General features: G+C 44.5%; 1 protein-coding gene across 1 annotated transcript in view; it reads right to left on the bottom strand.

The window, feature by feature from the left end:
* Positions 1 to 31: 31 nt before the first annotated feature.
* The window catches only part of KDSR (3-ketodihydrosphingosine reductase), a 37813-nt gene continuing 21384 nt past the window's right edge, over positions 32 to 16460 (bottom strand). The window contains exons 7-10 of the mRNA XM_040632449.1: positions 14467 to 14550; positions 10950 to 11033; positions 7915 to 8016; positions 32 to 3847 (exon numbers count right to left, since the gene is read on the bottom strand). Coding sequence (XP_040488383.1) covers positions 3728 to 3847; positions 7915 to 8016; positions 10950 to 11033; positions 14467 to 14550 — 390 coding nt within the window. The 3' untranslated portion in view covers positions 32 to 3727. The remainder of the gene's footprint in view (positions 3848 to 7914; positions 8017 to 10949; positions 11034 to 14466; positions 14551 to 16460) is intronic.

Raw genomic sequence — 16460 nt, 5'->3', positions numbered from 1 at the left:
AATTTCTAAAAAAAATACATTTTCAAATCTGTAAAGCTTGTTCCCCATTTATTTTCTGTTGTGACTCAGAAATACAAGATATGAAAATTAGGTTACAATTTGCCACAAAAGCTTCTAAAGTAGCAAACACAAGTTCTAATATATATCAAAATAGCCATGTGCATTCTTACAGTTTAAAAATGTCTTTAGAGTTGTCCCATCAAGCAAGTGTAAAATATAATAGCTATTATCTCCTCTTCAAAATATCAAATCTGCCGTCACTGCACTGAACTAAACAAGATTTAGTCCAGAATATGGAAGGTTATGGTTAGTACGTACTTTTTAAAAGCTGAGTTACTAAGAACTAAGGACATGAGAAAGATTCAAAGCATCGTATGTCAAAAACTATGAATATTTAAAAGTGTCCTCATGTGAGTAAGATGTGTTTAAATTAGAACATGAGGTAACAAAATTAAATCTGCTGACGATATAACTCAGTAAAAAAAAAATTATCATGGTATTGCCTTCTTCTAGAAAGACAAAGACATACAATTCTTTGAATTGAAGCAACAATTTCCAAAACACTTTTGTCATCTAAATATTAGAAACGCTCTCCCAGTGTTCACTTCCAAGAATCAATGATATATGGTTTAACCAAAAGATTTATAACTGAACATATGTAAGTATTAATGCAAAGAAGCCATTATCAACAGCATTGTTCATTTTTTCTCTTTTCAGCTTTGAAAATTAAATTTTAAAAAATAACAGAAAAGCACAATTCCCTTGACTTGGTTTTCGTAAAAAGAAATGGGGATTGGTTCTTATACCTTTTTCAATTATGAAGGCTCCTTGAATATATTTTGGAATTTCTATGGATGAACGACATTCAGCACTTTTTAAATAAATATACTCAAAAATACGCTATAATAAACAGTAAAACCAAACCCAGCAGAGGTAAGCACTTAGGAACTGATACTCACGCAATAAACTGTTGTTGGTTACAAACAGAAAGCCAATATTTCAACAGAATTGTAATTAAACTCCTTCTGCCATAGGTAAGACATACCCACTTCTGGGTACAATACAGTGTTGAATCAATGACCCCTTTAGAAAAAAAAAAAAAAGCCAACAGTTTCCTGAACAATCTGACTCAGGGTTTTTTTTTTCCCCCCCTGAGGGAAAAAAAAAGACAAGTCAGTGTAAAAAATGTACAAAAACTGAGCCAAAAAGATAAAAAATAGAATTTGCCTTTGTAATATTTTCATGTTTTGCATGAAGTCGGATCTTTGTGTGATGCTGCTGAATGCCTATAATCCTTTATCCAAACCATTTGGGCCAGATGCATTTCAGAACTCTTAATTTTTTAGAGTTGGAAAAAGGTGATACAGGGCATATGCTGGATATTACAAAACATCTCCATAGAATCTGGGGCAATACCTATAACTAAACCCATTGGTGTTTCTTTGGGAAAAATTAATGAAGAGTTGATGAAATGGATAAATCAAAACTATAATACATTAGTTCAAGTCAGGTTTGCTATCAAATGAATAATGGCACCAAATTTAGGAAAAGAGGGGGGAAAAAAAGACTTAGTTTTCAAAGCTTTTTGAATACGGAGCTTTGGCCCTTTAACATGTCTGACAAAGAAGCCCATTCCCTGATGATATGATCTCCACAAAATCTGCTCTCGTGCCGGAACTGCAACTGGGTTGGGGAAAGTATCTCCCACCACAGAACGGGGGCTCTTAAATTTGTTCGGGTAGCAGATTACCTGGAGGTGACAGTACCGTCTATGATGAAACCTTGAAAAATGTCTATTGAAATAACTGTGGTTAAATAGTGAATTGTACTAAACGAGACACCATCTTGGGCTAGACTTTCATCTAGACCAGCAGTTGGAGGTGCCAACATTCAAGGAACATTCATGAGGGAAAAAAAAAGTGAGAAACATCCCGATATTAATGTGTAACTGTTTTCTGCGAATTAGGGAAATAGAGCCATTACTCTATCTTAAGAGGCTGTGAGATATGACCTAATGTAGTTTGCAAACGATGGCTATAGAAGACGGAGAGATTCATGAAACTGTTATGGCATCAACCCACCCCATAAACTGCGATGAAGTCATTCCAAGCAACTTATATATTAAATAATTTCTTCTGTCTTTGTCAGTGTTAAAATATGCCATTCTCAGATCCTCATTAAAAGGATGCCAAGGATTAAAGCCATTAAATATCTTACTTTAAAAAAAATTAAGTCATTTTAAAGTCAAGAGGTTCAAAAACTCAAGAGCAAACAAAGGTTTGCTATCATTTTTAGGTCTCATCTTTTGTATGCATAGTATACGCATACTGTGTGTGCAAGAAGGAGGGGGCACAGCATTTCGATGAAGGGCACTGTCCCTAAGTAGGGGAGCACGCAGAGTGACGGGATAAAGCAAGGAACACTGGCCAGAACTCATCAGAGGCACGTGTGGAAATCCACTAACTGAGCGACAGAGCCTGTGACGTGGAAACAACATTCACGGGGCCGAGAGGATTCCAGGGCTTATGTATGTTGTGCGAGTGATGACTGGGCTTCCTTAACATTTGGCATGGAGAGAAGGTTCTCTGGTTAGGTGGGAGTCACAGAAAGAAGGGGTGATCATTTTCTTTCAAAAATGAGTATCTTCAAAATCGGCCTTGTCCTATCTTTTTCTTAAAGAGGAAAATGTAAATATACGATCATCAGCCTTTCTTAAAAGCTACATATATGCTACGAGAAGAATGTCACACTTTTTAATTTTTTTCACCTGTTTTAATTAATTCATGAATTAATTGAAAAAGTCAAGTCAAAAAATTTTAACTGGTCTTTTTTGTTTTTTATAAAAATATTATAGCAGTATCAGCAAAATAGGAGGGAGAGATGGGAAGAATGACAAGACACTCTAATGGGATGGGTGAGCTCCGTGTCATCATGGCTGTTGAAGAAATTGTAAACTTTTAAGCGTCTAAGATTTTATTTCTCTTCAGAAAACATTTTAGGTGGCTGCCTTTCCCCGTGAATGAAAAACAAAAAGTGTTCTACGCATTCGAGTCTAAAGAAGACAAGAAAGCATTATTTTCCTACTGGAAAATCTCTCTCCCCTGCCCTTCCCCTGCGCTGCTCTCTCTCGTCCCCCTGTATTTTTATGGGATCAAAGAGAGAGAGAAGCCACGAGCGTTCACCAGAAGCACAGTGAGTCAGGGACATTATCATGCATTCAGACTCTCCAGCAATGTGTAAATCTCATCTTGAATAAAATACACCATGTTAAAAAGAAGAAGAAGAAAAAAAAAAGGCCCCAGAAACCCATAAGCTGCCTTTTGTGGAAGGTTTAAAAAAGTCCCCAAGGCTGCGTCTTATATATCATAAGGTACATTTCTGGACTTAATCTCAACTGAGAAGGAAAAAAAAAAGAATAAATAGAAAAATGTAAATGATCATTCTGGAATGATGTTCTTTACCCTGCTCACAAACTATTCGTTCCCATAGGGTCATCACCTCTCTGCTCAGAGAACCAATGGTCTCCTGTTGCATATTTGCATAGTATTAATAACCTCGCCTGGAGCTGACCATCTATCCCCTCGCCCGCAGCCAGGTTTCGGAAGGGCACTGGTCCAATCTCACATAGTCAAAGCAATACATACGTGTCTGTAGGCCAAAACTGGGTCCCTTTTAGCAGCAAGCTGTTCAGATAATTTAGAAACAGTCTTTTCCCGAGGGGTAAGGATTAGGCAGTTTTGTCTGCAATTTCCGATTTTGCTCTCTGCATCATGCAGCGACGCACTATGCTGTCGAAACTTCCGAGGTAAAACAGCGCGATGGTGCGGAAGAGGCCCATGGTGACCACCTGTGAGACACAGAGAGACCCCTGAGCTCGTCCGACAGCACAACACCATAGCTCACTTCAAGGCGTTTGAAAATACTCTCTAATAAAGAATTTCTAAGACACATCTTCTAACCTGCTCCAAGGATGATGGAAAGTCCCTAAGCGGGGCCCTGGGTGGCTCAGCCAGTTACGTGTCTGCCCGCGGCTCAGGTCATGATCCTGGGGTCCTGGGATCAAGTCCCAAGTCTCCCGAGTCGGGCTCCCAGCTCAGCAGGGAATCTGCTTCTCCCTCTCCCGCTGCCCCTCCTCCCTGCTCGTGCTCTCTCTCTCTCTTCTTTCTCTCTCAAATAAATAAAATCTTAAAAGTAAAATAAAAAAAACAAAACTCTGTAAGCATCAGGAGAACACGGAGGACAGAAGCTGTCCGCTCTGTACCCCCAAATAGCATGTGCTTGTCAGAGCAGTAACAGCATAATGTTTGCCCACTTAATAAATTCAAATCAGACAAAGAACAACACAGGTATTCTTAGTTGTCCTCGGGTTCTGATAGCTAGAGAAGATCCACTCCAGCATCCCAAATATCCAAACTACCATCAAGGCTTTTTGGTTTAAGACTTACGCTCTGATCCGAAAAGTCAGACCCTATGCTAGGTGCCACCGCCATGGCAAGAAAGACACAGTGCCTGCCCGCCACGAGCTGCTTCGGTAATCCGAAAGACAACCAACTGGAGGAAGACAATTACTGCGTCAGGTTCAGACAGTGGAGGTCCATTAACCGTCCTGCTTCCTGCCAACATGCTCTCCGTGCAACACCTCTGAGTGGAATTTTTTTCAAGGCACAGAACTACAAAGAGAAGCATTTTCAAATACGCGAGTACTCAAATGTTGCCTCCCATGGCCCCTTTTTCAGAAAAGCACTAGAAGACTAAAAGGAGCCACAGTAAGGGGTCACTGAAGAAAGGCAACATCATGTGACACAGGAGGCAGGCGACCTAAAGCAGATGAGAGGCAGAGGGGACCCCAGACATGGGACAGTCAGTCCTGACGGGTGACTCGGAAGGCTCCAGGAAGGATTCCTTCCAGAAGGGGAAACTGATAGAGTGTCTGATATTTCTGAGAGAGAATGAAGACTGTCATTATTAATAATACACAGAAAAAAGCCAATAACAGTTTCAGGGAAAACAAAAGCTTGTCCAAGAAAGGAAAAGTAATTATGTGTAATACAGAGTTCAGCTGTGAAGAGCATTTACATACCCATACTAATGATGATCTCAAATGCAGATCTAACCAAAATCACAATATATGTAAAAAGGGAGGGTGGGAACGGAGGGGTGGTGGCTGTAAGCAGAAGGGGGAGGGTGTGAAGAAGATCTAAATCCTCCTCTTTCTTGGTGGAACCCCATGGCTGACCCCAAGCTGAGAAATCCATGGAGGTGGCCACATAAGTCTACACTCTGGATGCACTCTAGATGGAGACGTGAGGTGGCCACGTAAGTCTACACTCTGGATGCACTCTAGATGGAGACATGGAGGCCCAGCCACAGAATAGCGTGGCTGCATCTGAGAAGGGCGAAGGGGGGCGGCATGTAGTATTGGGGCCGCTGTTGTTCCCACAGAGCCTTGAAAACATGGGTTCTCTGAAGGGTACGCAAGGATAACTTTGAAAAACAAAAGAACCAAAGGGAAGGTGGAATAAGGCAAAACGATGGGGACAGTGAAAAGATCAGTGGTGGCCAGGGGTTCTGGAGGAGGAGGGAGGGTCAAGCAGGAGGAGCATGGGTGAATGTTCGGGCTGGGGAAGGACTCTGTGTGACAGTGCAATGGTGGACACGTGGCAGCAGACAAACATGCCAGCAACATACATGTCAAAACCCGGGGAAGGATGTGTGACACCAAGAGTGAACCCTAATGTAAACCCTGGACTTTAGTTAATAATGGCGTCCGGATACCGGCTCATCAACGGTGCCAGCGTACCATGCTAATGCAAGATGCTAGGTGGGGACAGGAAGAGAGGGTGCATAGGAAGTCCGTAATTTCAACTCAAATTTTCTATCAACGCAAAACTGCCTAAAAAATAAAGTCTATTATTTAAGAAAAAACAATCAAGAAAAAGCAATTAGAATACAGCATACCAAAATGTTAAAATAGTTAAGTCTAAAGAATTTAACAGCCTTGGAGTTTTCTGAAAAAAACAACAGTTAAGGTGAGACCTGAAGGAAGACTGGAAGTTGGTCAGACAGAGGAAGGCTGGGGATGCAGGGACAGAGACAAAGTCATGGGAAGAGGAGGAGGGGCAGGAAAGTGAGCGAGGTCGAAGGTCGTAGGGTTATGCCATGTGATGAAGTGGAAGCTTTACCTCAGTGGTACTGGGAAGCCACTGAGGGTTTGCCATGCAAGGTGGATTTGTAGTTCGGAAAAACCCGCATGGAAATGTGATGGCACTCTGATGCACCCAGGCCTGCGGCAGGGTGCTGTAAGACCACTGGGATGGGGGGCCGTGTCCCGTGTTAACAGGAGCGGCTACCACCTGCCCCAGCTGATTACTGCTAGGTGAGAATGCAGACCCTGTGCTGCTGGGCCTTCTGATTTTTCACGAAAAGTTCAAAATCTGGGTTTTCTATGGAAAACCTAATTTTAAAACCATTTTATTTCAACACGCACACTCATATACCAGATGAATCACACAAAACGTTTCATAGGTCCACGGGCCCCCAGGTGACCACCTCTGACTCACAGGGCATGAGACCCAGGTGGGCTGCTGACTGCAGTGTCCCAGGCCTGAACTAGGGGAGCAGCAGCGGGGCTGGGAAAGGAGGGGAGCCAGGACTGGAGGGAAGAGAGATGGACCTGACCCCTCACATAAGGGGCAGGAGGGGGTCCAGGATGACCCCTGCTTCCTCGTCAGGTTCTTGAGTGAACAAGAACATGGATTCTGATCATGGAGACAATACAGACTTGGTGATGGGGATGTGGGGATGGGATGCCGGGAAACAGCTTTATTGCAGGCATGGGGAACTGGAGAGTGAGGTCACAACCCAGGGAAAACACCTCAGAGAAATTTATACAGAACTGGAGTAGAGGAAAAGCTGTGGGTTGAAGTTTTATGTCTGGCATCCCTCCTGTGGAAGTGGGAGAGAGGACAAAACGGCCACACAGAATGTGTGGACTTAATGCATTTGCTCTACTCGGGCACCTGAGGTTCCTACTATGTGCCAGCGTGGGCTGTGAGGGGGGGCTGTCCTCAGAGAGCTCACATGGAATACAGCATCTACCTCTAAGAAAACGTCAACAAAGTCATGGAAGAGAAGAGTGAAGAAAGCCCGCACCCAAGTCATTCGGGTTTTTAGTCTGGACACGGTCTACTGCACAAAGGTTAGTACTTGGTTATAAATTACCCATCAGTGTAGACGGCCCCTTTTCAGGCTGCCTCCCAGCCCTCCATTTACACTCCACCACCCATCATCGGGTCTGTGCAGAGCCAGCCCTCTATTATAATGCTTGTTCCATTACATTACGTTAGTATCACCTCTCTGCCCATCTCTCCCACTAGACTGTGAGCCCCTGAGGCTGGTGAGTTGCTTCCCCTCTGATTCTCCAGTAGCAAACACAGCACCCAGCACATCAACAAGTGGTTAGCTTCTGTGTGGCCTGGATGAACCATGTGCTTGCATAAGAACAGGGTCTGCACTGAATCCTTGACTTGTACCTCCCTAAGCATAGTTGCCTGTGACCAGACTCACCCAGAAGAGGGGTTCTGGTCTGATGCCTGGTACCCTACATCAGTCTACCACAAACATGTGAGAACCTGAGGGAACACCCCAAGAGCAGAGACAGCGTTCCCCTCTATATCCACAGTGTCCAGAGCACAGAAGACTTCTCCCCTCTCTGAATCCCTCAGGTGCTGTCTTTAACTCCTAGTTTCTTATCCCTGCCATAGCAAGAGAAACAATGGATACTGCAGTAAAAACCCTTCACAGCCCCAGATAAAGTTACCAAGTCTTCTGTTAGCCTTTTCTCATTGGGTTTTAATGAGAGGCACCTCTGTCTGTCCGTCTGTCCATCTGTCTGGTGGTGTAAGCATAGCTTACCTGTTGGAGCCCTTCAGTAATAGAAGTTACAGGAGCCATTCCACAGGTCAGGGACGACAGCATGTACCCGTCTGAGCCAATGGAACTGTTAAAATTTCCTTGCTAAAATAGAAGGAGGAGAAAAGAGGCAACAGTAGTAACCAGGAAAGGAATCAACACATCAGAAACAATGAAGTGTGTGGGGCGCCTGGGTGGCTCAGTCAGTCAAGTGTCCAACTTTTGATCTGAGCTCGGGTCAGGATCTCATGGTCATGAGATTGAACCCCGCATGGGGCTACACACTGGGTGAGGAGCCTGCTTAAGGTTCTCTCTCTCCCTCTGCCCCTCCCCCGCTTGCTCGTGTGTTCTTTCTCCCCCCCCCAAAAAAAATTGTTTTTTGAATTAAATTAAAAAAAAAGAAACAATGAAGCGTGTCCACTTTAGGTTGCATAAGAGGGTAACAGAGCTTACGCCAAAGCTCATCAACAAATATGGCCTTGGCAGATGGACTGGAATGGCTATACAGGTGGTTCTCAAAATGTGGGTCCATGAATGCTGGGGGTCCTGAGACCCTTTCAGAGGATCCAGGAGGACAAAATGATCATCATCATCATCATCATCATCATCATCATCATAATACTAGGACCTTAACTGCCTTTGCACTGACATTTGCGTTGATGGGCAAAACTGCTAGCTCATTAGCACAGGTCATAGTAGTGATGTCTCTCCACGGCCACACACGCTTGCAGTAGTAAGTAAACAGAAATTTTTAAAATCTTTCAAAGATTTTAAAAGGTCAGTTTTGCTTTAAAATGCCCTTGATAAAGCTGTAAAATTAATCATTTTATTAAATCTCAACCCTTACCGGGCAAGTCTTCTTCATACTCTAGGAGACAAAAGGAAAATACACACCCAGTGCCCTCTGCTGTGTTCTGTGCCCAAGGGACAGCTGCCCTGCAGAAAGGCCCTCCTCCACCTGTGTAAGTCATGACACTTAATCTACGGTTATTCAGACTTGGGTATTTGGAAGACATTTTGTGGAAAATGAATAAAATGTGCCTGTCACTTCAAGGAGAATTGGCAGCTTTTATGGTCAATGTTAAAATCTGAACTTTCAAGGAAAAATTAAGATTTGTGAAAACCTATCTGCCATTGTGAGATTGTCAGCTTCCCAACATGTAAAGACTTTTATGATGAAACCAGCAGTGATATGAATGGATGTAATTTTTCTGATAACTCAGTGAACCCATATTTTCCAAATGACTAATGCATAATGTTACAAAATCATGAATGGGTACAAAACATGCAAAGTGCAAAGACCAAGGGAATTTAGTGTTAACAGAACAAAAAGTTCATTAATGTAGGTTCCAATTCCACGCTGTAATTAACCTTTAAGAAGCTACTATTCATCCAGTTTGGGTTTAATATCAAAGAAGAATGCCCACAATTATCTGAAAAGTCCATTAAATCTCCCTCCCTTTCCTAACTACATATCTAAGGGCAGATTTTCTTTACATCCTTCACTCCAAAAAACATTACAGCAGAGCGAATATGGAAGCAGCAATGAGAATCCAGCTATCTTCTATTAACACCAACATTAAAGAGATCGGTGAAATGTAAAACAAAGGCACTCTTCTCACTAAAGTTCTGTTTTGGAAAATTATTATTGTAAAAGATTCCATTAAAGGGCAACGGGTTTATGTGGCTATTTTAAATGGATTAATAAATAAATATTTTTTAGATTATGCGGTTTAAGGGAGCCTAGGTGGCTCAGTCAGTTAAGTGTCTGCCTTCGGCTCAGGTCATGATCTCAGGGTCCTGGGATCAAGCCCCACCTCGGGCTCCCTGCTCAGCGGGGAGCCTGCTTCTCCCTCTGACCCTCCTCCTGATTGTGTTCCCCCTCTCTCTCTTTCTCTCAAATAAATACATAAAATCTTAAAAAAAAAAAAAGATTATGCAATTTCAATTTCTAATATGGCAACTATGGATAAATATAAATGTGTAAAGAAGTCTCTGGGACTGTCAACAGTTTTGCATGTAAACTGGTCAGGTACTGAGGTTTGAAAACCACCAGACTAAATGAATCCTACCGAAATACAAAGAGCTATTCCAGATCATTGAAAACACTGAGTGTGTTTGCTCTGATTTGAGGTGAGCAGGAAACACACTCCTAATCCACCAGGACCATCTTTCCAGGCCTCTGAGCAGTCAGGTTACAGCGCTTCCAATGTCTGCGTGTATCTTCACAGTCGGGGGTTTCTTGTGTTCTGCTCAGTCCGGGCTCACGTTAACAGCGCATGCGGCCCTCGGGACGGCTGCTCAGCTCGCTGCCACCTCACTCCGAGGGTCCTCAAATTTCCTACGTGTGGTGTGGGCCTAAAGCCTGCCGACACCCCTCATTAGTGCATGTTGTTCAGCACGTGGGTTAACAGGATGTTGTCAAAAGTCTGCGGCACGTGTGCTGTTCTACCAAATGGTAGGCATGTGGTTTCCAAAGATACCACTTTTGACTCCAAATAAACTCAGTAGCCTGGACACACATGAGCTGGGCAGAAGGATGGTGGCCCAGTGGGCCTGGATGTACGTCCTTATTAGTGAACATTTGGGAAAATGATACCAGGAAGCAGGAAGGTGAAAGAAAAAAATCCCTAATCAATGAGTCTGGCATTTAAAAGTACCTAAAATCATCTACGACGGCAAGTAACGGGGGAAAGCGGCAAGAAGGCAGTGGGCCATCGACAGGGTCTAGGACACATCATTTACACGTCACAGGGAAGTCTCATGTTCTTCTAAAAGAAACAAAGTTCCCAGGCCTCCTTATTCATCAATCTGTTCCTAAGGTTAAGATACATAATTGGTTTCCAGGAGCCTACGAATTAACATGGAATCAATAAAAGTATCTCAGGGGAAAAGAACAGAGTCCAACATAAGATATGAATCTGACCAAAAAGACACAATAATTTATGTTTTGAAATTAGCCCTGGGACAAATATAGTACTTCTTTTCAGAAAGCTAGTGCTACAACTATTAAGAAAGAAAACAAGGATTGTACTTACTATGGCGTCTTTAACAATTTGTTTGGCCACTTGCTCTGGTTTGCAAACAGATACGGTCTCTGAAATCAGACGAGTCTCCAAAGGCTAAAGGTGGGAAAAAACAGACGTATCAATGCCATTATTGCCCATTAAATTCAAGAACAAATAATTCTTACAACCCTCTCTCCCCCACTTTATAAAGAATTCCAGCTTTCTACCTTTGAGCAGATTCCTACTTTTAGGAATCGGGTCTGTCCAGATTCTATATCAGTTTCTACCTGGTCACTGTATAAAATTCAGCCCGGTGGTTGGAGTGGGACAAGGAGGCCCATGCCGCTCTCTGTGGGACAACGTGTGGTCTCGGCTCCAGTGACGACCACCTAAGCTAGAATGAGACCACATCACTGGTACAAGTCTGGGGGAATCCTCACTGCTGGCCACACACCGGACCGGCTGTGTTTATGCACAGCCCAGACCATGCGCACTGAGCAAGTCTGCCTGAACGACCAGCATCTCCATTCTGACCAAATTCCTGGCCCAGCCCCTGTTCAACAACACGGTTGTTTCTTAAAAGACCCGCGGAGGAGGCAACAAGAAGGAGGATGGGACAGAAAACACTGAGGGGCCCCGGCACGGCTGTGTGCTCATGACTGGCTGGTGCATTAGAACCCCAAATCCGAGGTGGCTAAAGGTCCCTCTCAACGGCCACCTAGTTCAAAAAGCCTTTCCTGAATTCTTACCTGGCAGCACTTTCTCTTCTCATCTCTGCATGTCTCTGCCTTAATAGATATTATAGCTACATGCGTATTTGCACTTTACCTCCTAAGTTCCTTGTGGGCAAGGGCTTTTTTTCTTCTTCTTTTTTTTAATCTTTATAGTGACGTGAACTCAGAAATTCTTTAAAAGGGAGTTTCAATTAGAAGTTTTTAAAATTAAAGCCTTAAACCACATGAAACTGTGAATTTCATTTACCACGTAGGCTTGAGAATATTAAAATAAAAACACAGAATGTATTTTCTTAAATTAGAAAAGCATAGCACCTCATAAAAGTCAAATATTTCTTGATGAACCTGAATTAAGAGAAAGGCTCTCTTGAAGGGGCCCCGGGCCCCGTTCCTTCTTTCAGACCACCAGGCGGGCACAACCCCACCAGACACACGTTAGATTTAAAAGCACTATGGCGCCCCCTAAAGGGCTTACACAGCAACACAGAATTTCATTTATCCAAAGAAGTCGGCTCAATGCTGTACTACTGGGGGGGGGGGGACCCAACTTAACATCAAAATCAAATCTCTTCAGGGAAATCACCATGTTGCAAACCTGCTTAGCAGACCCCTGCTTCTTCTAAGACAGTGCATTTGGCTTAAATTTACTTCTTTGAAATAGTTGTAATCTTAAGAGGCAGAGCCAAAGAGAAACGAACAGGGAAAAAACTTCTAAATCGTGAACATCTTTTTGCAAATGTACAGTCTACGGAGCAAAAGTGCCAATTTTTATGCTGCAGAGCCTCACACTTACTAAGCATTACTATAAAGGAGAAGAAAACCAATCAATGCCCATTCAAGGTAGTAAGTTCTGATCAATTCCTTTCTTCTCCACTTGGTTCATTTGCTCGCAGGGTGCCCACTATGCATCAAGGCAAAGAAAAGCCTCCTTTGAACAAAGTGCAAAGCTTGCGTTCAGCTCAGCATGACTGTTATTGTATACAATGTAAATGTCCAGTGGTGATAAGCATCATAAAGAAAACTAAAGCCAGAGGAAAGGATGGTGAATATTCCAGTGGAGTGATACATGAGCTACAGAGGGTCAGGGAAGGCCTCTCAGGGTGAAGTCTGTACAGAGGTAGAAAGAAGAAATGGGGAACGCCTGGGTGGCTCAGTCGGTTAAGTGTCTGCCTTCAGCTCAGATCATGATCCCAGGGTCCGAGGATCGAGTCCCACACTGGGATCCTTGCTCAGCAGGGAGCCTGCTTCTCCCTCTGCCTGCCACTCCCCCTACTTGTGCTCTCTCTCTCTCTCTCTGACAAATAAATAAATAAAATCTATTTTAAAAAGCAGCAGCAGCAGCAGCAGCAAAGGATTAAGCCATTTGAACATCCAGAGAGGAGAGCAAGGGCAAAGCAAGACCAAAGGCTGGTCAAGCTCAAGGAACAGATGGGGCTCAGGTATGGCTGAGGGCGACAAGAGGAGACAACGCTGTGGACAGGTGGCCAAGGTCCAGCCAGTGCAGGACCCAATAAGCCTCAAGACCTCTGGATTCTATCTAGGCATGATGGGAACCAGAGGAGTCACACTCACTAATACATAGCACATACCAATGTGCACTTTTTAATGCTAACTTTAAATGAGCCAAAATTAAATAAAATTACATTAAAAATTCAGTTTTATGATGGGGAGTCCCACTAGCCACATTTCAGGTGTTCAACAGCCACAATGTGACTACCATATTGGAGAGTGCAGACATAGAACATTTCCATTCTAGAGAATTCTATTAGACTGTGCTGCATAAAAAGGGTCTTTTTGGTTTTGTTTTGGGGTTTTTTTGCACAAGAGGGGTTTGAATGGGGGAGTGACAAGACCTGACTTTCGCTTTAAAAGGATTACTGGCCACTGTGTGAAGAATAGACGGGGAAGGAGGGTAAAGAGGTCAGAAGCAGGCAGACCAGTTTGAAGACTATTAAGAGCAGTTCAGGCAAAAATATCAGCAGCTATCATTACCAGGATGGTACTGATATTCGCAGTTAAAAAAAAAAAAAGGTCCAATTCAGGGTAAGTTCTAAGAGGAGAGCCAACAGGATGTGCAGTCAAGCGGATGAGTGGTGTGGGGGAAGAACCAAGGCTGGCCTCTCAGTTACTGGCCAGAGCACTGGGTGGACGTTGGGCGCTAGGCCAGGAGCTGAAAAGTTAATGAGAGGGGAATGAGGGACTCCTAAGATCCATTTCTGAAATGCCAAGTCAGGATAAGCAACCAGATGTTTAAGTTCAGAGGAGAGAATATTATTGTTAAAGAATATCATCTCGTTAGTTAAAAACACAGGCCATACTCAACATCACAAAGAAAATACCTTATTAATTAAGTAAGCCTTCGAAGATTATTAGCAAAAATCATGGTCTTGGAAAATATAGGCTGCATTCTCTAAGACCCTACATGAAAGTTCCAGAAAGTCCAGAGGCCTCTACCTAGCATGTCAATTGAAAAGAACTCAATTTTCTAGGGGCGCCTGGGTGGCACAGCGGTTAAGCGTCTGCCTTCGGCTCAGGGCGTGATCCCGGCGTTATGGGATCGAGCCCCACATCAGGCTCCTCTGCTATGAGCCTGCTTCTTCCTCTCCCACTCCTCCTGCTTGTGTTCCCTCTCTCGCTAGCTGTCTCTATCTCTGTCAAATAAATAAATAAAATCTTTAAAAAAAAAAAAAAAAGAAAAGAACTCAATTTTCTGACTGATGAAAATGACTCCAGGCTATAAGGTGGAAAGTCAGAAAATTGGAAAAGGGGTTTACAACATTAAAGGCTCAGAACAGACACAGGAGAATACTTACCTTGGTTTTGTTTTCTTCTGCAAACCCAGGGGTATCTGTGTCTGGTGGGTAGGCAACTGTGACATAGACGTTATATGGCTTCACCTGCATTTCGGAAACAATACGTGCCCCTTCAGTAAACAAGGTTCGATTCCGCTTCTTCCCTTATTCACCTGAGCTGGCTGCCGGGCCCACGCAATCAATACTGCCCTGATTCTCTCAGAAGCTGGCAAGACCAACAGGGTGATTCTGCAAGTGGAGAACCAGTCCTGATGGGGTCAGGAAACTCCTCTCCACAAAGATCATTTAGAAGGAAAGGCGAAAAGCCCACCCCAACAACTTCTACTTCCGAAGGCAGCTGGCCCCGAGGTACAGAGATTCACCGCCTTCCAAGTTTTGCCCACCCCACGGGCCAGGCGAGGCCCTGGGAGCGGTCCAGGAGGAAGGTGCGCAGCTGAAATGAAGTCTGCTTGTCCTCCCTCCCCCACCCTGACACCACTGGGGCCTTGTGTGTGAGCCAATGGGACAGGTCCGCTCCTCCACCACTGGACTGCAAATCTGGCTTCTGCAATGGCTGCCTCTGAAACTCTTACTGATTTCATCTATAAAATAAGTGAAGATCATTCAAAACCCTTTCTCTAGGCCCTTCTTGTGCCACCCCAGACCCTGGCCTAGAACTATATGGATCCCCTCAAAAGTCTGCCTGATCAAGAACTCCCCATGCAACCAGTCTCTGCCCATCAGGGAGTCAGGAGTCACTCTGCCCTCCACCACAGAACCAGCCAACAGGATTCTCCCCCTGGTGAGCCCCAGGTCAGACCAGCCGAACACCTCCCCAAAGACAACCTCATCCTTACTTAGGTGCAGAAACTCCTTCCCAGGTTGACACGGGCTCTTAGGCTTGTTCACCTCACCACCAGGCCTCCACACTGAAATTCTCTATTCATAAACACACCCCCAACAAGATGATTCCAGAAGATTTTCCTGCTAGTCAGCCAGGACACACCTTTCGCAAAGATCCTGCTGCTCAGTGGCCCTGTTCCACACTCTCATCTGGCCCTGACTCTTCATGGCTCTAAGGGCAATAGTTCATACCATCGAAACTGCTGCCCTTTTATTTACTGTTGGCTCACTGTTTAGCCCCAGGACAACACCTAGGGGAGTTGAAAGTGGACAGGCAGCTGGTGGTAGGTAGGCCACCATGTAACTCAAGGAGGCTGAAGACTGATAAGACTGCTTCCTTAGGCAACAGGCTCTGGGAGCATCCCAGGGCCCCATCTTTTCATTTTCACACAGCCCTTTTTCCCCCTGGGTCCCTCCATGAGGCAGAGTTCTAAGCCTGTGGGAGGAGCTGGAAGGGTTGGGAGAAGCATGGAGGGAGAAGATCTTGGCCAGCCACCCCGAACAGTACAACAGCAAAGGGTGATGTCTTTGCTGGTTCAGCTCCACCGCACTTAGGGCGTGAGAGAGCGCATTCACTCAGCATCGAGGGGCAAGCAGCTTCAAGGCCCAGCTATGCTCATAAATAGCTCTGGATTCGGGCCAAGCGGTGAGGTTGATGAGCAAGCAATTTCTCTTCCACTTGTTTTGGAGATAGTGACTTTAAAAACTGTCTCCCACGGCCTTGCCCTCTGTGGTGCACAGACCAGACAAAAACACCACCAAAAAAGCTGAGAAGCGGTAACTGGCCCAAAGGAAGCCTGAAGCCGACTCTGCTTGGATATGGTCGTTTCTCTGCTGCTTCTGTGGCCCTTCCTCCTGCAATATGTTAAGGACTGTGGCCCGAGCTAACAGGAGACAGTACGTCAAAGCAGTGTTTCTCAGATTGAAGGTGACAGCTGAGCTGCCGAATGGCTGAAACAGCTTTTCAGAACAGCTTTCTCCTGGGGTGGGCACAGACAGTCAGAGCTGGCAGAAACCAGTCCCACCCCTTTCCGGGGGCTGGTGTCATCCCTGCAATCATGAAGCCAAATGACTCTCTCCACCTAGGGCCGGATACTTCCAGTGGCTAATCA

This window comes from Ursus maritimus, unplaced genomic scaffold (assembly GCF_017311325.1).
Source record: "Ursus maritimus isolate PB19 unplaced genomic scaffold, ASM1731132v1 scaffold_18, whole genome shotgun sequence".
NCBI classification, from domain to species: domain Eukaryota; kingdom Metazoa; phylum Chordata; class Mammalia; order Carnivora; family Ursidae; genus Ursus; species Ursus maritimus.
Note: the sequence above shows the minus strand (reverse complement) of the source record. Positions and strands in the feature narration are given on the sequence as shown.